The sequence below is a fragment of the Anolis carolinensis genome, chromosome 1 (assembly GCF_035594765.1).
Source record: "Anolis carolinensis isolate JA03-04 chromosome 1, rAnoCar3.1.pri, whole genome shotgun sequence".
In the NCBI taxonomy this organism is placed as follows: Eukaryota; Metazoa; Chordata; class Lepidosauria; order Squamata; family Dactyloidae; genus Anolis; species Anolis carolinensis.
Window position 1 is genome coordinate 70,977,341 of NC_085841.1, and position 22,095 is coordinate 70,999,435.

Here is a 22,095-nt window from a genome sequence, read left to right on the forward strand (position 1 = left end):
CTGCCCTCAGAGTGTTGGTTCCCATCTACTGTTTTGATTTTAGAGTTTTTTAATACTGTTAGCCAGATTTTGTTCATTTTCATGGTTTCTTCCTTTCTGTTGAAGTTGTCCACATGCTTGTGGATTTCAATGGCTTCTCTGTGTAGTCTGACATGATAGTTGTTGGAATGGTCCAGCATTTCTGTGTTCTCAAATAATATACTGTGTCCAGGCTGGTTCATCAAGTGCTCTGCTATGGCTGATTTCTCTGGTTGAATTAGTCTGCAGTGCCTTTCATGTTCTTTGACTCTTGTTTGGGCGCTGCGTTTGGTGGTCCCTATGTAGACTTGTCCACAGCTGCATGGTATCCGGTAGACTCCTGCAGAGGAGAGAGGATCCCTCTTGCCCTTCGCTGACCGTAGCATTTGTTGGATTTTCTTTGTGGGTCTGTAGATAGTTTGTAGGTTGTGCTTTTTCATCAGTTTGCCTATGCGGTCAGTGGTTCCCTTGATGTATGGTAAGAACACCTTTCCTCTGGGTGGATCTTTGTCTTGACTCTCATGGCTTGTTCTTGGCCTTGCAGCTCTTCTGATGTCTGTGGTGGAGTATCCATTGGCCTGTAGAGCCCAGTTTAGGTGGTTGAGTTCACCTTGGAGGAGGTGAGGTTCGCAGATTCTTTGTGCACGGTCTGTCAGGGCTTTGATTGTGCTCCTGTTTTGACTTGGGTGATGGTTGGAGTTTTTATGAAGGTATCTATCTGTGTGTGTAGGTTTTCTGTAAACTGTGTGGCCCAATTGTTGATTGGGTTTGCGGATGACCAGAACATCTAGAAATGGCAGTTTTCCTTCCTTTTCTTTTTCCATGGTGAATTGGATGTTTGGGTGGATGCTGTTAAGATGGTCCAGAACTCAACAAGTAGATGGGAACCAACACTCTGAGGGCAGAGGGCAGATAATGACTGAACAAAGGATGCCCCCAGGCAAGAGACAAAACCTTTCCAATGCTAATTAGGGTGATTAACTGAAATATTAATGCTGGCCTCCCAGTGACAAAGGACTCTTGCCACACCCTGGACTCTACACAGATACAGTAGAGTCTCGCTTATCCAAGCTAAATGGGCCGGCATAAGCTTGGATAAGCGAATATCTTGGATAATAAGGAGGGATTAAGGAAAAGCCTATTAAACATCAAATTAGGTTATGATTTTACACATTATGCACCAAAACATCATGTTATACAACAAATTTGACAGAAAAAGTAGTTCAATACGTAGTAATGTTATGTTGTAATTACTGTATTTACGAATTTAGCACCAAAATATCATGATATATTGAAAACATTGACTACAAAAATGGCTTGGATTATCCAGAAGCTTGGATAAGTGAGGCTTGGATTAGTGAGACTCTACTGTATATATTCTTTCCTTTCCTTACTTAGTTTATCCATACCTCACAACCTCTGAGGATGCCTGCCATAGATGTGGGCAAAACGCCAGGAGAGAATACTTCTGGAACATGGCCATACAGCCCGGAAAACATACAACAACCCTGCATTGGGTGTCAAGGAGTTGTCAGCTCCTCCAATATTCCTCACCCTCAGTGCGAGAACAAAAAGTGTGTTTTTGTTTTCAGCCATGGTTTCCACAATTTATACTCAATGTATTGTATGTGTTTACAGTTTGCACCTTCAAGTCCTCTTCCAATCAAAAGTGCACATAGGACTCACATTATAATAGTCATCATTCTTCTTCCCTGTTAATGAAATGGCTGGGGCTATTTTGAGGAGCAAAATTTTATGAAGGAAAATGTGAATTTGAATAATTGTATATGCCCCTTGACATACAGCAACCCCATTAATTTCATAAGGATTTCTTAAGCAGGAAAAACTGATGTGATTTTGATATAAATAAATGAGGGCCTAATCCCCCTTTGCAACAATCAGCAAATCTTAAAGAAAATGAATAGGCAGGCTGCAGTCATTGTGCTTCATTGAATTTACAATCCAACACATAAGCAGGAGAATACAGATAATGTATATGGTATTTTCTTTAACAAATACAGAGTACCTGGCTATGTGGTGCTCCACCTGGTGGCACTGAGAAGCTACTGGTCAATGTTTGCAAGAAATGTGATGATAAGAGAAGCACAAACAAAAGATGGAAGCGGGATGCGGTAAGATAGGGCACCCCAGACACTTATATAACTGCCCCAGTGACTTCTGCTAGCACTGCCGTGTAACCCAGTGCAATATGGATTTTATATAGCTGTGTAGAAGGGGCCTTAGAAGTGCTCTATGGAGAATTCTGATGAGTGGTTTTCAGAGTTACAGAATTGTTGCTCTCCTTAAGATGTTAATACATTTTACTTTACTTTCTATGTCTCTCTCCTTCGTTCTGAAGCTCCTCCTGAATACGAATGTGGGAAACCCAAATATAAACCATTGAACTGTATTGGAAGGATCGTTGGTGGGTGTGTTTCAAATCCCCATTCTTGGCCCTGGCAGATCAGTCTCCGAACAAGGTATGGAGTACGTGCCATTATGTTATAAAGAGTCTCTCAAGAGTGGTGGCTGGAAGAGAAGTGGAATAAATCGCATATAGCATATGTGTATCAGTCATTATTGATTCCAGAGGGGTGGCTGGATATGTAATTCCAATGCCTTTAAATCAGCAGACTCTTGTGATGGCTTAATGACGGGCATTTTTCATCATTATTCTTATTCTTATTATGTTTATTTATATCCCGCTTTTTCTCTCCACAAGGAGACTCAAAACCGCATATATTAAAAGCATTTCAATACAATTTAAAATCTACAAGCATACAAACATTAAAACAGAATTAAATAGCATTGGTATTTTAAAAATAATTTACAATCCATAACAACATACGGTAGAGTCTCATTTATCCAACATAAACGGGCCGGCAGAACGTTGGATAAGCGAATATGTTGGATGATAAGGGGGGATTAAGGAAAAGCCTATTACACATCAAATTAGGTTATGATTTTACAAATTAAGCACCAAAACATCATGTTTAACAACAAATTTGACAGAAAAAGTAGTTCAATACGCAGTAATGCTATGTAGTAATTACTGTATTTACGAATTTAACACCAAAATATCACGATGTATTGAAAACATTGACTACAAAAATGCGTTGGATAATCCAGAACGTTGGATAAGCAAGTGTTGGATAAGTGAGACTCTACTGTATTCAGTTAAAAACCACAGCATCCCCTGAATTGATCTTTAAAAGGCAGGTTCATATAAGGCATAAGTGTTGGCTTTACATAAATATGGCTACAGTACTTTTAAGCAATTTGTGTCATATAATCATGAAAAGGATGTGGAATATGACTATTCAAACCAGTCTGCTGGCCAGTGTTGGTCCAGAAGCCATCATCAGTAAGTTTATAGAAAAGAAAGTTGTAATCAATGGGCTAAAAATGCTACTTGCCCTCAACACATTGACTTCTTGCTCCATCCTAGAACACTGCCAGGATGGATCCAGGATAGAGAGCGCCGGAGCCCTTCACACAACGCAGGGCTACTTCCTGCAGGGCTCTGTCCTAGTGCCATCCTAGAAGCATCCTAGGATGGAGCAAGAAGTAAAGAAGAAGAAGTAGGCTATCCATGTTCTCATTGCCAGCAACAAGGCCAGCGTGGGGAGAAGCTGGGGAAAGTGGAGATGCTGCCGATGTAGGGCACAAGGTGATGGTTTTCCCCACTGCCCCACAGTTTCACCACACTGCCTGGCAATCCCCCCTGCTGTCACCTGCATTTGGGACCTCAATGTCGGGAGGTCCCTAGGCTTGTTAGGAAAAAAAAAAACAGTCCTCCAGATCAAATAGTCTGAGAAACACTACTCTGAAAAACTGTACCATTCTATTTAAGTGAGACAGATTCAAGATGGGAGCAAAAATTGGTTTTGTATAATGTTGCCAAGACTAATACATTGATCCCCCCTTTCTTTTAGTTTCAATATGCACTTCTGTGGAGGCACTCTGATAGACCCAGAGTGGGTTCTGACAGCAACTCACTGCTTAGAACGGTAAGTGGATCTTTCCCTGGATTGTGAAGTAACATCATGTGTCTGCCATGTTGCCACTTTCCTTAGGCACTACAATGAATTAGGTTCAAAATGGAAGATTAACAGCATCAAGCTTCCAGTTTCCATGTGAATTAACAGAGGAGTTCATTAGTCATGACAAATAGGTATGAATCCTTGTTTCCTTAAGATATTCTTACCTAACAAATCTGTCTCTTGTAGGTCATCAAGGCCTTCTTCTTACAGAGTGGCAGCAGGACTGCACACAGAGAGGGCTTCAGAGGCCTCTGCACAACATCGAAATGTCCAGAGACTTTTCAAAGAACCAAGTGGAGCAGACATTGCCTTGCTGAAACTGAGCAGGTATCCTTGGAGTCATGGTTTTCAATTTCTAATAGTATGCCCAATTTGTATCACTCCATCTTGATGGGGTAACTATCGAAGTAGTTTTGTTCAGTGATGGTGAAATGTTAGTATTATGGTTGTTTGATGATTGTTTGATCATTCATCTTTCTCTGACTCTTCTGTCAATAAATGTAATAAAAATTATATTACATAAGCAATTCCTTTCATCGATCACCATGCACACAGTTCTGTCATATGGCTGTTGTCTTTTGGGGGCAATAATGATCAGTCTGCAAGATATCTTTGTGTTGTATACGTCTATAGAAGAAATTGTAGATCTGGCTTCCACAGTGACATATGTGGCCAAATATGATTTGGGATTGCTTTTGTATGCTGGGTTCCCTAGTATATTGCAAGAAGAAATAATGTGTGGTCAAAGTGGTTTCTTTTCAGAAGATAGGCATAGTACAGCCCTTGGGCCACAAGAGACCTCTGTACTCCATATTCATGTTTTCTGAAGCCCTATACCATTTCTCCGAGCCTCCAGGTTGATGAGATTTGGAAGCAATGTTTCCCCAGATCCTCATACTACTCTTGATGTCTCTGTTTTCTGCTGATGTCCTTCTCAAAATGGCAACAGCAAGGCCCCCTCCACACAGATGTATAAAAGCCACATTGAACTGGATTACAGTAGAGTCTCACTTATCCAAGTCTTGCTTATCCAAGCCTCTGGATAATCCAAGCCATTTTTGTAGTCAATGTTTTCAATATATTGTGATATTCTGGTGCTAAATTCGTAAATACAGTAATTACAACATAACATTACTGCGTATTGAACTACTTTTTCTGTCAAATTTGTTGTATAACATGATGTTTTGGTGCTTAATTTGTAAAATCATAACCTAATTTGATGTTTAATAGGCTTTTCCTTAATCCTGCCTTATTATTCAAGATATTCACTTATCCAAGCTTCTGCTGGCCTGTTTAGCTTGGAAAAGTGAGACTCTACTGTATATGACAGTGTGGACTCAGATAACCCAGTTCAAAGCAGATATTGTGGATTATCTACCTTGATATTCTGGGTTATATGGCTGTGTGGAAGGGCCCCAAGTGACATGATGTTGCATCCTTTTGTCAAGGTAACTGCAAAGGAAAACTGAAATATTTGTGCTTAAAATTGGGGAGTACAGCCAATGTGGGAGAAAATTGGCCATAGCCATCATTTACTTGCCTGCCAGCCAGTTGTGTAGCAAAGCATGGTCCCTTCCCCTTTCCCCACATTTTAGGTTTACTGCCTTAAAATTGTAGAGTCATGTTTCTAAAATGACATGCCTCATTGTATATCCCCCCCCCTTTTTTTAATGGTTGCGAAATGGTTAGGCAGCAAGAAATATGTTAAAGTAACAGAGCTTTAAAAATGATTTCTGAAAAGTAGGAATCAAGGTTATGCTAAATGTATCTATGACCAACATGGCAATAGTGGGATAATTCTTCAGAATCCAGTATATTATCACATTTCTGCTCAATTATAGATGTTTTAAGCATGTCATTAGGTTCCTGCTTCTGAAAAGTCACTTTCCAAGCTCTGCAAAAATAGCACACCAAACCAGTCATCTTCAAAATGATTTTTAAGCGGTTCTCAGAGTTTGGGTTGACAGAAGAAAAAGTATATTGGTAAATAAGAGAGATGTTTACAAAACAGCTGCTTCCTCTAAAAAGCTTAAGTTTATCTTCATTGTACCAAGCTTAATCGTATGTCTATTTTTCAGATGTTGGATAAAGTGAAAATAAAGGTTAAAGAAAAGTCATTTCAACTCAGCAGAATTTTATTGATTTCAGTTTTTGTACTTTTGTTTATATAGAAATAACAAGACATTTTCACAAGGAGAGCTGCATTAGAGAGTGTTTTTGTTTGCTATTGTGTGACTTGAAGTTATTTCCTACCTGTAGTAACCTCAAAGCCTATCATAGGGTTTTCTTGGCAAGATTTGTTCAGCGGTAGTTTGTCTTCTTCTGAGTGTGATTTGACCAGGGTCATCCAATGAGTTTCCATAGCCAGAGGGGGATTTGAATCCTAATCTTCCAGAGTCCAGTACTCAAGCCATAAAAACACAAAATTGTTTTAAAATTCCTAGCTATTTAAAAAACATATAATAGACCTATGAGCCAACTTGAGTCCCAATTTTTGAAGAAAGGTGAGATTTTGGTGCCATGTTCCTTCATAGAAGATGACCATACTGACTCCTTGGTTATCAAATAAATAACCAGAACAACTGGAGTGCAAGAAAAGTGCAAACAAATTCAAACTTCTTGCAAATGTTTCTTTCAGCCCCCTACTGATCACTGACCAAGTAATTCCAGCATGTTTGCCTCCAGCCAACTCAATGGTAGCAGGTGGATCAGAATGCTATGTCACTGGTTGGGGTGAAACAAAAGGTGAGTAGCCATTCAAAACATCAAACATTGTTACAGTATGCTATATATTGCCTTTTTTTCCAAACCTGGTTATATCATTTTTATCTCCATCTTTCTGATTTTTGTTTTACCTACATGTGGAGGAAACTAGGTTTTTTTCTTTGGCGTAATGAAATTTCCTATTAGAAGCTACAATTCCCATGATTCCATAGCGTTGAGACATGGCAGTTGATGTGATGTTAAAATGCATTAATTCTACAATGTAGATACACCCTATAGCCCACTCTTTGAGAACAGCGTACATTATGGGACTACTCCCATCTAGTTTCTCATTTGGGATGAGATCTGCTTTCCTTTTACAGTGTAACCTTAACTACATGCACAAAACCATGAATTGCAATTCCTTTAGCTTACGTTTCTTCTGATACCAAAAGGCTTATAATATAATAAATTCACTGATATAGCAGTGCTGGAGTTTCATTGTTGTGCATAGTATTTGTCCCTTATTTGTCATTATGGGTGGGTACTGGTTTTGACAAATGGACAGGCCTTGAATTATGATTTGAATTTGTGTTATTTTAATTGATGTTTTAATAATTAATGCTTTTGTAAGGCCGCCCTGAGTCCCCTTTGGGGTGAGAAGGGCAGGGTACAAATGTGGGAAATAAATACTGGTTTTCACTTCTGCTAGAACATACTACCTGATCTCTAGCCTCATCTCATCCCACATAGAGAAATCTTTTGTAAACAGTTCTGTGGCACTGAAGCCAAATGAATGCAAATTAATCAGTTTCCCTCTACTGGTGCTGCTTGTCCAATTTCATTTTCATTTTCTCTCTTGCTTGTGAAGGAACTGGTGGAGATGGCCTTCTCAAAGAGACGGGCTTCCCTGTCATTGAGAATAAAGTATGTAATCGGCCTGAACTTCTGAATGGCAGAGTCAGAAACAGTGAACTCTGTGCTGGCAATGTTGATGGTGGCACCGATAGTTGTCAGGTAAGAGAAGCTGGGGAAGTCATGCTTGGCTTGAGCCACAAAATGCCTGGCATCTCATGGATGTTACTACCGTAGTGTCAAAATGTTGGATAGTTTAGCCTTCTGCTGCCCAAAAGTTGAGCAGGAATGTAAACGGACAACAAACGATTGGCTTTAGCTTTGGCTAAAGGATCTACCAAGTCCCAGCACAGCTTTCAATCCAACCTAGCCATAGTACTGGTAGAAATTGTTTATTTCAAGCATTAGGTTTTTTTTATAGAACCTCAGCTTTATGCAGACAGCAAAATGGCATAAGCAATACCTCATGCATGTGTGGCAATCCTTATTTGAGGTCTGGGTGATAAAGACTGAATGCATCCAGTTTAAGAGGATGCTGTCAGGATATGTAATGTTATTAGTTCTGGCCATGTAATATTTCAGATACAGCATTTCTTGCATAGCATAAATTACAGAACTTAAATAATACAAGACATGGGATGACATCAGCTATTGTCAATATAGAGTTGATTAGGCTCACTAAAATAAATCAATGTTCAGGTGAATTTTTAATTTTTATTTTATGCCAGCAAAAAGAGGATTCTCCATCCCCATGTAAATGCTAACTTTAGAAAAGACCTTTTCCTGAAGTCCATGGAAGGATAACAGGGGGTTGGATCCTTTGTCTGCCTGGCTTGGTCCCATTAATTACCATCTCTCTCTCAACTGGTGGCATCTGGGTTTTTAAAAACCTATATGTTGCAAACCAAGAGGTGGGAACATTTGGCCTTCCAAACGCTTTGCACCTCAACTCCCAGTCCTTTATCATTGGCCATGCTGGGTAGAGATTAATGAGAGTTGTATGCCAAAGAATGGAATTAATTATATATACGTTTTTAAGGTTTTTATAATGTGTTTTAACAATGTTATTAATGGATCTGTTTATATTGTTTTGTTTTTATCATTGCATTTTGGGCATTAAATTTTGCCAATTTTTGTAAGCCGCCCTGAGTCCCCTCGGGTGAGAAGGGTGGGGTATAAATGTTGTAAATAAATACATAAATAAGGGCTTGGCTGTTTTAATGCCATGCCTGTGCCCAGTCCAAGTGCCCTGGCAATCTAGCGAGATAATTCATAACCCATATTTAAAAATATCAATATCAGTGTACGCTTTCATTGCTTTCTGAGTTCCTCCTTTGTTCATTCCACTTCTCCCTTGTATGTAGGGTGACAGCGGAGGGCCTCTGGTCTGTTCAGAACAAGGAAAATACGTCCTTCAAGGAGTCACCTCTTGGGGCCTTGGCTGCGCCCAGCCCATGAAGCCAGGAGTTTATGTCCGGGTTTCTAGGTTTATTCCATGGATGGAAAGAACAATGAAAGAAAACTAGTCTATAGTGACCTTTTGTTGAAAGTAACCAAGAGAATGAAGGAGGGAGAGAGAAAAAGGAATTTTGAGTGCAATGTTATGAAATAATTGACTGAATGTTAAATAAATATCATGTACCTCCCCCAAGCAATACAACTAGATTGGCTCACTTTCTATCCCCATACAAACTCACTCATTTGCTCAGTCTTAAGAGCTTGTTGAACACAAGGTCAAACTAGATAGAATGAGGTACATCCAAGAAGAAAATAGCCACCCTTTCAGAAGAGTTAGTAGTATCTAATTAGGAAAATGCTGCAATGCGATATGAGCACCTTTATGCTTTGTTGCATAGAACAAATTGAAGTTGTTAAGGCAAGGAAGTGATTTTAATTGGGAGCATGGAAGACATTGCCCTTTTCACCAAGTGACACAGCCCTAATCAGAATATTACCACATATAGGGGGTCCTATTTGTTAGTCTTCATATCTAGCTTTTTTCTTACCTGGAGGTCATATTGTTCACTGCTTAATTCAGAGCCATAGTGAGTAAAATAAATTCTTGTTAAATCTATTGTGTTCATCTCTTCTGATCCAATGACACTGTTGTTGTTGCTAATGTTGTTGTTGCTAATATATCTTGGCTTTTTATCAGTCCAGGACTCATGGTGACTTATAAACATTAAAACAGATACAGCCCATTTTGAGAAGCACTTTTAAATATAAAAAATTACTTAGCTGCCAACATTTATTTGCATTCAAGTGTGTTACCTTGGTTGACTGCAGCTGAAATCTGGAGCACATGTGAATCAACATGATTCTACTTAATAAAACGCTTTCCAGTCTCATTCTTGCCCCCTAAAAAATTATCTCTGTAATGGTATACTGGTTTATTTCCTACTCTAGTGATTGTGGGCAGGAATTTTGAATAACTCAGTGCAAATCAGGCAATCTAAAAAAAACATTTATTTCTGGAGAAATAAAGAAAACCTGATACACAAGATTTTTTTAAATGCACATTCACCATTGAATTAGTTTTAAAATCATACACATCTTATAAGAGGCCGACTTGCATGTGTTTTTCTGTAGGATAAATGAAGTAGTACCGACTGTTGTTCTAGATGAGGAATCCATATTCTTCTCAAATATGTCAAAAGGTACATCCAGCTTTTTCTTTGTGACCCAAATGAGCATTGCAAAGCACTAATACAGAAGTATTTCTACATCCCTGTGTGTAGGAGGATACTTTCATGTACAGATTTCTTTTGATAGCGTGAGATGCTGGATTTCTGCCCAGCAAAGTAGTAAAACTTCCCTAGAGATGAGTTCAGAAGTTCAGCACTGAGTAATGGACAACCAGAAGCCTCTTCAACTTAGAAAGAATGTGCATAGAATGTATATATAACTGCTCAGAGGCCATATCATCCAAGAAGGAAACATTTTCTTGATTTTGAGTAAATGCAGTCATAAAATACAGTGAGACTGTTGGACTGGTGTTGATTTGGAGCTACCACATTTTGCCTTAATTAGCCTTGGAATATCTGTTGAGTCTGTTCATTGTTAAGATGTAAAGATTGTTACAAGCATGCTGTAAAATAATGCCATTCCTCACACACATTCACACACCCATCACAAATACAATAATTAGTTTATCACTACTTGTAACATCTGTTTCTGAATGTCATGCTGGAGACTGCTTACAGGAGGGGTGGAAATATCTGTCAGCTGCTTCCTCATCAACAGGGGAACAAATCCCTCTTGCTTGCATTGGATGCTATCTGGTAAGGAGGGAATGAGGGATTGCCCCAATAACATTCCTTAGCTACATGAATAATGTACTACATAGCTAAGTGAATAACAGAATTGCTGCAATATAGGAATTGCATGCTACAAAATATGACATAGCACCACAACTGGCAATCATTCTAACTTCTTTATGTCAGATATTTGGAAAACGAATGAAGTAACTTTAATTAGAAGCAAGTCCAAAGAAGTTTGCTTTTCAGAAAGCTTGCTTAGGTTGTTGCTTAAGTAAAATTGTCACATGTCGGTGCAGTGACAAATATGTTCTGGGTTTTAGTCGGAGCTTCAAAAGAAGCTATCCAGAGTGCTGAACACTATCCCCAAAATAGAAATGCCTTGGGTCACTCCTTGTAAATTTGAACTAAAATGTGAACTCCTCTGTCCCACTTGCATAGGAGTCACTAGCTGCCTCTGTGATCTATGCAACTGTTTCAGAAAATGTGTTCCAGAAGGCAGTTTTTCTTGTCTTCTGTTTTAAAGATGAGGACATTGGAGCCTTTTCCAGAACAGAGCAAGACTTTACCAGTAGCTCCTCTTTCTGCAGGTGCTCATCCACAGTTGATTCCACTAGTTTCCAACTCAGCTCCTCCTGCTGGGTGGGGAAAGGAAGACTCTTTTTAAAAAGTAAATAGAGTATGTGGGCCAAACCAGAGGTACAACTAAACTCAGCTTTCTCTTTAATATTCAAGTAATGTGCAGACAGTACCAGCCATGGGCATGGTGGGAGGTGATAGTTGTTAGGATCAAACCAAGCATAAAATGCAAAGCTCCTTCTCTGGTGCCGCACAGCTAAAACTCCTTCATACACAACTACAGATACCTTCCAACAATGAATTTTCTTTAAGACTGCAGGAAGGCAGGAAAGGGTTAAAGCCCCTTCCCAAAACCAGATGCGATCCGGCAATCACTTCACATCAACTGATGCAACTTTCTTTTTTCCTTTATTTTAAAGGAAAATACTTTGCATATTCAATCAATGCTTGGATAACAATGGACCCTTGGTGGCTGCTGGGATTTCACACTATGGACACCAAAATCCATGGATACTTGTCCCATTATATACAATGCATGCAGCAGGCCTGCACAACCTGCAGCCCTTCAGATGTTTGGGACTCGAACTCCCAGAAGCACTAGCCAGCTTGTCTAATGGTCAGGAATTCTAGGAGCTGAAGTCCAAAACACCTGGAGGGCCACAGGTTGTGCAGGTCTGGAATTGAGAAATGATGTCTCTTCTATAAAATGGCAAACTTCAAACCAGTACCAAAGACTGCCTGAGGATCTGTGAAATAGCGAGAGACTATAGCTGGGTATGCCTATACATCAGTGTAGTCAGGGTTTGGTTTTTGGGTTGTTTCCTGAAATATTTTCAAGCCATGGGTGGTTGAATCCCTATATGCAGAACCCGTGGAAACAGTGTTGAAAGTATTACTTTTAAAAGCAGCTAGGTACACTGATAGGTCTAAGTTTCTAGGAAAGGACTAATAACTATTCCAGACACAATTACAAAACAAACCAACTCTTTAATTTCCCATTTCTAACAGCTTGCCTTTTAAGTTTTTTTTTATTTAAGAAAACATGCATCTGAAACACAATTTCTTCCCATCCAAATAATTTTTGTTTCAACATTCCCAACAGAAACACAAGGCAACAACATGAGGTATAACATGAACCAGCATTTGAACTACATATTCCTCCTCCATCATTTAGAGAGGTCATACCTTGCAACTATTACAGTTCACATCAAAAAGGAATGAAATTACAGTAGAGTCTCACTTATCCAACACTCGCTTATCCAACGTTCTGGATTATCCAACGCATTTTTGTAGTCAATGTTTTCAATATATCATGATATTTTGGTGCTAAATTCGTAAATACAGTAATTACTACATAGCATTACTGTTGTATTGAACTACTTTTTCTGTCAAATTTGTTGCATAACATGATGTTTTGGTGCTTAATTTGTAAAATCATAACCTAATTTGATGTTTAATAGGCTTTTCCTTAATCCCTCCTTATTATCCAACATATTCACTTATCCAACATTCTGCTGGCCCGTTTATGTTGGATAAGTGAGACTCTACTGTACTACTAATTAAATCACAATCAGAATGGGATATAGTTTTACCTTTACAACTGTGAAAAAGAAACAAGTGCAAGTATCTGATTATTTCTGATTAACAAAGGGTGCATGCACCCAGCAAAACTAATGCAATTTGGCACCCTTTAACTTTAATGGCTCAATGGTAGAGAATTAAGGGGGTTGTTGTTTTACAAGGCCTTTAGCCTTCTTTACCAAATAGTGCCAGTGCCTCACCAAACAACAACTCCCATGATTCAATAGTGTTATTGAAAACCAGACCCCAAAATGATGAATCCCATAGTCCACAGCCCCATGGATGAATTAGGGTGTCCATGTTGACCTCATTCCTGATTTTTAGAGTTATTTTCATTAAAAAAAATCCTGGAATGCTGCACAGACACTGTACACACCTCAGACCTTAAGGGATGACCTTAGTTAACATCATCCCCTCACAATACCCCGAGAAGACATAAAGAGCCTACTATGGGCTCACACAAGAGCCTCTGGGTCTTTTCCTCTTTTTCCTGAAGTGATCTGACTTGTTTCTGGGAATGTTTCTTCCTCTTCTTCACCAAATTGGACCCACTCCTGGGGCTCACATTGAAATTAACAACACCCTGAGCTTCTTTTTTGTTTTCCCAACTGAAGCTGAGATATCAAAACCTATTCCAACCCAACATCTCCTGCCCCACCATATTCCTTTCCACTTGAGTAGATCAATAAATAGACAAGTCTTCAAAATAATCCAATGACATTTTATTAAATTTCCCACTACATCTGGAGCCAATAAGCGATGACAATGGATGACGAAGCTCCTGACCAACCAAGGAGCAGATCCTAGCTGGCCATGTGCCTTTATTTTGGAGAGCTGTCAAAGTGCTATAAATATTTCTCTATGTTTGTACTGAGGTATGTCAGTGCTTTGGAGCGCAGACTCCACTGCCATCCTCTTTGACCTCTGATTTTGCTTTCAACCCATCTGTGTCTCATTTGATCCTTTGGGAGCTAGGCACTCTGGGCCCTGAACCCACAATTTTAGCTGAGCTGAAATCACATAACATTAGCATTGAGCCATGGCAGTTAAAGTGGTGTCAAACTGGATTAATTATACAGTGTACATACACCCTAATTAATTAATTAATTACTTCTGTGCTCTGCATTGAAAGCCAAGGTACATCTAAGGCCCCATCTACACTGTCCATATAATGCAGTTTCAACTGGCAGTGTAGATGGAGGCACAGTTTGACACTTTCTTTTTCAGGGGTAAGGAGCAATAGGCCAATCCATTGATGTTAAGTAATGGCATTTCCAGGCAACAGAGTGCCTCTCGCACAAATGAAAGAAGCTGTATCTCAGTGCAAATTGAGAGAAGTGTTCAAGAACAATGAGCCTCCTCCATTAGATACAACAATGAGCAATGGAAGATGATGAAATGCTCACTAGTGAGTAGAAGATAAAGTTTACATTTGCACAGATGTATATTTTACCTGGTCCCTAGTACTGCACCAACCAAATGCCTGATATATGGAATAATGAAAGTGGAGATATGCATTGCTATTTCTGCAAGTTGGTGTAAAGTAAAATATTAATCATATCTACAACATTTGTGCTGAGCTAAATACCAGCACTCAGTTGAATCCACATAGGCAGCCAGTCTCTGATTTTAATGCCATTATCATTTAGGAAAAACAGAGTGCAGGGAATACAATTTTGGGTTTTCCACCCAGCCATGAATATTTTGTAGACCTTGTAGATTTTTGACTGGAACAGTTTTTTTCATAACTTTGAATAAAAAATGTTTTTCCCTTCATTGTGATTCAGTTCCACTAGCTCATTTGAATGGTTTTTAGAATTTTCAGATTTTTTCACAAATTTGTGGACCACTTCTACAGTTCAACAACATACAGTTGGAGAAGATAGGTAATAATCATATAGGCTAGATACGTACAAAGAAGTATGATCTTAGACAAAACAACTTTTGCAGAGGATGTGAGTAATCTTTTAAAAGACCTGCACATAAGTATTCCCAATCAGGAAACAGTAATTATAGAAAATACTTTCAAAATTGTAGAAAAACAATGCCTTGTTTACTGTAGATGCCCTTATATTTTTGAAGAAGTGCTTTAGGAATATTTGTTTTGACACAGCTGGATCCACCTTCTCCATCGGGTGGCTGAGGATGATCTGGCAGTGCATCACAAAATATCAAACATATGAGCTGGAATTTTGGTGTGTGTTCCCACATCTTCTGCTGTTACTGTGGTGAGAAGAAAAGAACAAAAAAGAAAAAGAAAAAGCAAAAGACTAGTTGTAATCATTTTCAGATCGCAAGACTTGAGAATTATATTCCATTTTTATAACTGTCACGGTTGCATCCTATGGAATTTAGGGATTTTAGTTTTGTGAGGCAGACTTCTAGATGCCCTTCCCTAAACTCCAAACTCCAGGATTCCATAGGATGTAACTAAGGAAGTGAACATGGAATCATCGTGCTATAGTTATGTATTGTGAAATCTCCCCATGACTACGGGATGGGCAAGAAGAAATGGCCTTTCTTTCTGTGCATATTGCTACTGTTATTATCTGGATTTGGGCTCCATGTGGTTGCTTCCAGACATCTTTGCACATATCTGCACGCTCACAGAAAGAGATACTCACAAAAAGCAGAAACACACATGGTGAACCATGGTCTGGAAATGTAAAAATGTATTCAGGAAAGTATACATTAATATGTAAGGCTGCAGGTAAGGTACCTTGATAATTGTTCAACATCCTCTATTGTCTCTGGTAGGGAGAGTCCCTTTGTCTCAGGTAAAAGTATGACTAGAATCCCAGACAAAACAGCCAATATACCTACAAGACAGTAAAACAGAAAATATACAATTTCCTGTCAGCAACAAACACAAACATCTCAAAGTAGTTTGGAAGCCAGGAATAAGAAAAACAACTGGATAAAGACAAAATGAGCATGTGGGTCATGAAGTCAAGACTTCAACTTGTCCAAGCATAGCAACATTCGATTTTCTAGAGTCTAATGTTTGGTGCCGCTGTTGTTGATTTGCCATCCATCAATTGATTCAATGATTCTACTATACCGGGGACTGGTAGTTGGTTTTAGACTTCAGATGACAACTAGAATTGCTCCAATGGCTCTTGAATTCCAAAAGGAACTTTCTAGAGTATAGCATTATCAATGGAAATAGAGAATGAAGATCTACTAATACATTTTCTGAAGTTAGTGTGAATGGCAACAGAACATGGCCTTGAGGACTAGCTCTCTGTGGAAAACAAAACTGTTCTATTTTTAATCTGAAAAATGAGTTGAATAAACAAATAGGGCTAAGAAACATTAAAAGCTTTCCAAATATAAAACATAAGAAAAGTACTACAACAAAGAGACTAAAATGCTAGGTGTAAGTATAAATCATTGATGTAGTATTTTCATACATGAAATATTAAAATACTACATCACATCTGCTATTTGTACTCAGTATCAAAATGCTGAAAAAATAAATTCATGATAAGCCAAATTAAAGGAATTGGGAACTATAATTATAGGGAATAGTTTACAATCACATTTAATTATTGAATTATAGTTAGTATACATTGAATACTAGCTGTTGAGTCTCAGCATGTGTTGTAGGGCAATAGATACCCCGCAAGTGCTATTTAGGTCATTTCAAAAATATAGTTAAATGTTGTTTCAATCATTCTTTCTGGGAATTGTAAGCCACTCTGAATCCCCTTCAGGGTGAGAAGGGTGGGATATAAATATAGTAAATAAAGTGAAAATCTTAATAAAAGAATGGCAATTCTGCAAAAGTGACCATTTTAAAAATAACATCTTACAGTAGATGATTAGAGGAAGCTCCGACCAGATGTCTGATAGACGGTAGAGTAAAAAAGGGGCCACAATGCCCCCTATATCACACAGACCTGAACAGAGAGAGACACCAAAATTTCTGTAGGGAAAAGAAAGGTAAATAATATTAATCACACTGAATACTAGGGTGGAACCTTTTTTTTTTTGCCCTGAAGCCCCCCATCAGTCCCCCAAAGCCCCTCAACACCCGCCCCAAACTGAATAAACTTTGAATTTAATTTTGGTTACTCTGTCCCAAAAGCAATTAAATAGTGCCTCTCCATGCATGAGAATACATTAAAAACTATCCCTTCCACACAAGCCTCCAGAATCCCATACCACACTCAGCACTTTTTTTTTCTTGACAATCCTTCAAACAGCAAGCCTTAATGCCTCTTCCTTGCTCTATGCCAGGGGTCCTCAAACTTTTTAAGTGGAGGGCCGGTTCATGGTCCCTCAGATTGTTGAGGAGCCGAATTATCATTTGAAAAAGAAAAAAAAAGAAATTCCTATGCACATTGCACATATCTTATTTGTAGTATAAACGTCGCCACCCCCCAACAACAATTATTTATTTATTTGCTACATTTATACCCCACCCTCCCTCACCCCGAAGGGGACTCAGAGCGGCTTACAAGTTGTATGTACATACAATATATTATATTATTAGTATAGTACAATATTAGCATTATATATTAATATATTGCACTATACCACTATACTGTAATATTATTAGTAATATTATAGTACATTTAATATATAATATATAATTTATATTATTATATTATACAATATTATTATATTATATTATTATTAATAGCCACCCTGAGTCCCCTATTGGGTGAGAAGGGTGGGGTAGAAATACTGCAATAAATAAATAAATTATTATCAATATTATATGTATACACAATATATTATATTATTACCATAGCACAATATTAGTAAATGAAAGAAAAATACAATATTTAAAAATAAAAACAGTTTTAACCAATATACTGTAAATCTTTCAGGGTTTCAATGGGAAGTGTGGGCCTGCTTCTGGCCAATGAGATAGTCAAGTTAAGTAGGATTTTTATTGTTGTGTGCCTTCAAGTCATTTCATACTTTGGGCGAGTCTAAGTGTAAAACTGAGGGCGGGGGCCAGGTAAATGACCTTGGAGGGCCGCATCCGGCCCCCAGGCCTTAGTTTGGGGACCCCTGCTCTATGCTATCTCTCACATTTTAAATGCTTTCAGATCCCATGCTGGATGTGATCTTGTCAGATATTTCAAAAAAGTTAATTCCACTTACCTGAATACTGTGGGATACAGTTCAGAATTTACAAGATATACAAGTTCAAAGGTTATGGTGATTCCAAGCCTTGCTAAGATAGCTACTGATGTAATTAATGATGGCATATCTGTTGAGACACATGCAAATGAAACATTAAAATTGTCCTTTTAACTGTGGGATCCAATCAACAAGATCATGTTGATGGTCCCATTTATTATGGCTCTCCCTGCTCTCTAACCTTATTTTCAGTGCAGCTTCTTCACAGAAAAATAAGCCCCAGAAGGAGCAGGGAAGATGATATGCGTGCATGATACGTTCTTCCTGACTGAGTTCATAAGCATAAGATGTGGACACAACAAAATGGGAATGTAATATTATATTCCTTACCCACTCTTTAGTTTACTGTTATCTGGCCTAGATCTGAAAGAGTGGGATTATGTTGCTATATTTTCCTAAAATGAATTAAATTGCAATCTCCAGATTGCAACATATTTTAGAAGAATTACTTACACTGACCTATAGGTAGCACTAAAACACTACTGTTTAACTTACAGTTTCAAGGTTTAAGAATGAATGGAATTTGGGAGGGATTTAAAAAAAACCCAAAATCTTCCCAAAGTACAGAAAAAAGCAAAACTGAACCATCTGGTATCATGGTCCTAATCCTTCAAAAAGATTGCCATGACCACTTTGTATAACCAATCTTATCTGATTTTGGACACTAGCCCTAGTTACCTTGTGATACCTTGAGTTAAGAATTTAATTTGTTCCATGACTGAGCTCTTACCTCAAATTGCTCGTATATCAAATTGAATTTTCCCATTGAAATGCTATTAATCTGTTCTGACCTCCCTGAACCACCCCCCAAATATTTTTGTTACATTTTTAAAATAAACTTTATAAATAACAAATAATGAATAAATGCACATTCACATGGAACAATAAAAAAGCTCAACTTTAAAATGGTAGAAGCACAAAGTTGGAACAAGGAAACACATTTGAGGCAACTAAATGTGTGTTGGCCAGTGTAACAGCAAGGCAGAACCTGCACGTTCAAATGTAACAATAAAAAAAAGAAAGATCAGATTGACTACATGCGGACCCAGAAGGGAAGATAGCAAAACATCTAGAATATCCCATCTAAAATCACTCACACATATCAGCCCTTCCTAGACAGTCCTTTCATAGGCCTTAGATAATCTTATAATTGCTTACAGAGAGCTGTGAAACCTCAAACAGCTATTTGCTATGCAAACTAGACCATGTAATAGAGGAAGAAACACTGGAACCAGCTAATCCATCATTGCAGAAGCCAATTCTGTTTCCGTATCTACTCTGACACTATTACTACAAGACATATCTCACCCACAATTTTAATATACCTGTTGCCTTGCCAGCAGCAATCATTGCCAGCAGTGGTCTACTACATTCTTGTTTGTTGTAGTGTGCTTTCAGGTCATTTCTGACTCATGGCAACCCTAAGATGAACCCATCATCATGTTTTCTTGGGAAGGTTTATTCAGTACAGGTTTTTTCATTTCCTTCCCCTCTAAGGCTGAGAGTTTGACTTGCTAGAGATCATCCAAAGTGTTTATATGGCTAAATGGGGAATCGAAACCCAAGTCTTCAGAAACGAAGTCCAACATCCAAACAGCCACACCACACTGACTTTTGTACTAACTTCTACATAGAACAAATATGTTATTCTGTGTAAATATTAAATAACCATTGAAGAGACACTTCAGCCCCCAAAGACATTATAGCACAGATCAAATAGTAGTCATTCTTGAACAAAAGAAATTCAAAGAGGGATTTTAACATGAAACAGCTGATTTTATTCAACTCAGTTTCTTGTGGTCTGGATGGAGGCAATGTTTTTTTTATCAGACTACAATTATTAAATGGGTCATCATTGCAAAATTTACTGTCTATCATAGTATCCAAAGTAATTACCTTTGCCAGTTCTTTTTGGACTTCATTTTCCTCCCGATCTCACTGTTTATATTCCTGCACCTTATGTATCTGAAGTAGTGAACTGATCTACTAATGTCTATGCTATGTTAAATATATTAGGCTACAATGCCTCAAATCTTGGGGTACATCTACCCTGTAGAATTAATTCACAACTTTAACTACCATAGCTCAACGACGTAGAGTCCAGGGATTTGTATTTTGATGGGACACCAGCACTCTTTAGCAGAAAATGCAAAGACCTTGTGAATCTACAGTTCCCATGATTCCATAGCATTGAGCCATGGCAGTTAAAGTGGTATCAAACTGCATTAATTCTATAGTGCGCTTACTTAGGCGATCCCTCATTGTCCTTCCAAGTGTAGTGCCTTGGTGGTGGATATGTAGGTAACTGTAGAGCCCTATTCTTGACCTACATGTTCTTCCACGGTGAGGACATCAGTTTCTAGGTGGAAGGCGGTCACGGTCAGGGTTGGCTTGACGTGCATTCCTCTTGGCAGGTTTCTCCCTTTCACCCTCCATTCATGCCTCTTTAAATTCCGCAGCACTGCTGGTCACAGCTGAACTTCAGAGAGAGCACTCAAGGACTAGAGCCTCCCAGTTTTTAAGGTTAGCTTTAAGCTCATCTTTAAATCTTTTTTCCTACCCACCAACATTTTGTTTTCCATTCTTGAGTTGAGGGTAGAGTAATTGCTTTGAGAGACAGACAGTCGGACAATGTGGCCAGTCCAGCAGAGTTGATGACGTAGGACAGTGGTTCTCAGCCTGTGGGTCCCCAGGTGTTTTGGCCCACAACTCCCAGAAATCCCAGCCAGTTTACCAGCTGTTAGGATTTCTGGGAGTTGTGGGCCAAAATATCTGGGGACCCACAGGTTGAGAACCACTGGCATAAGAGTATTGCTTCAATGCTAGTGTTCTTTGCTTCTTCTAGCATGCTGACATTTGTCCACCTGTCTTTCCAAGAGATTTGCAGAATTTTTCAGATGCAAAGCTGATGGAATCATTCCACGAGTTGAGTGTGATGTCTGTAGACAGTCCACGGTTTGCAGGCATATAACAGGGTTGGGAGGACAACTCTGTTATACATGCTCCCTAGTATGTTATATATGCCCCCTAGTATGGGTACTGCATTGGAATTTAAATGTAACATACCACACTTATTCAGATTTGATGTCTTCCTGTTTATCCCATCTGTCCCCAGAAAGCATGGTATTTTTCAGATATGTGTTAAAGAAAATAACAATGAATCTGACAGACTCACTTTGCTTTTAATCAATTTGGATGACTGGCATTATGAGTTAGAGTGTGGCATTTAAAAGCAAGGTCAACTCACAAATGTTGCCCTTTTTACCAATGGGGAAAAGTCTGAAGTCTACAGAAACTGGACAAAAGAAAATGTTTGCCTCCATTTTACCAAAGAAATTGATTGCACAGAGTGTTCTTTAAATTACTATGGGTACAAAATGTTTGCAAGTCACTGCAAGAAGGACATAGCCAACAAAGCAAATAAGAATTATAGTTCATAGTTCTTCTGTCACTTGCAATTACTCTCAAATCTCTGTAACCCATTCCTAACACAGTTAAGGGTTCTGCCCCCCTTCTTGGTACTTGGCAAAGGCACAAATAGGTTTTCTAAGAATGATTTACATTTGTTCAAACAATGCTATCATCACCTTTAGAATGAATTGGCTTTTCGTGTAAAAGATGGTATCTGTTTCATTGTTCAAGCAAGGAAAAGTCTTGCTAGAACAATGAAACTGATGGTGTTTCATTCACAATTCAACCGGCACATGCTTTTCCTACTCTTCTCTCCAAAAGAACATAACATATTAGGCAAAATGGGTTGGATCCTGACTGAAGCATGTGCACCTGGCATGGGAGGCCAGGCATTTGCTAACCCTTCATCTTTTGGTGACCTCTCTAGCCCCCCAAACCTAGCGGGCTGGAAAACCCTGCTGAATTAGGTAGAAGCTTCACTAAGAAGCATG

At 38.6% G+C, this 22,095-nt stretch overlaps 2 protein-coding genes across 2 annotated transcripts in view; one reads left to right on the forward strand and one right to left on the reverse strand.

Moving 5' to 3' along the window:
• The window catches only part of plg (plasminogen), a 39,670-nt gene extending 29,977 nt beyond the window's left edge, over positions 1-9,693 (forward strand). The window contains exons 14-19 of the mRNA XM_008123218.3: positions 2,378-2,498; positions 3,954-4,028; positions 4,248-4,388; positions 6,700-6,806; positions 7,636-7,781; positions 8,984-9,693. Coding sequence (XP_008121425.2) covers positions 2,378-2,498; positions 3,954-4,028; positions 4,248-4,388; positions 6,700-6,806; positions 7,636-7,781; positions 8,984-9,145 — 752 coding nt within the window. The 3' untranslated portion in view covers positions 9,146-9,693. The remainder of the gene's footprint in view (positions 1-2,377; positions 2,499-3,953; positions 4,029-4,247; positions 4,389-6,699; positions 6,807-7,635; positions 7,782-8,983) is intronic.
• A 2,729-nt stretch (positions 9,694-12,422) lies between these two features.
• The window catches only part of slc22a3 (solute carrier family 22 member 3), a 29,653-nt gene continuing 19,980 nt past the window's right edge, over positions 12,423-22,095 (reverse strand). The window contains exons 8-11 of the mRNA XM_003215759.4: positions 18,155-18,263; positions 16,852-16,964; positions 15,756-15,855; positions 12,423-15,259 (exon numbers count right to left, since the gene is read on the reverse strand). Of these exons, the coding sequence (XP_003215807.1) occupies positions 15,208-15,259; positions 15,756-15,855; positions 16,852-16,964; positions 18,155-18,263 (374 nt within the window). The 3' untranslated portion in view covers positions 12,423-15,207. The remainder of the gene's footprint in view (positions 15,260-15,755; positions 15,856-16,851; positions 16,965-18,154; positions 18,264-22,095) is intronic.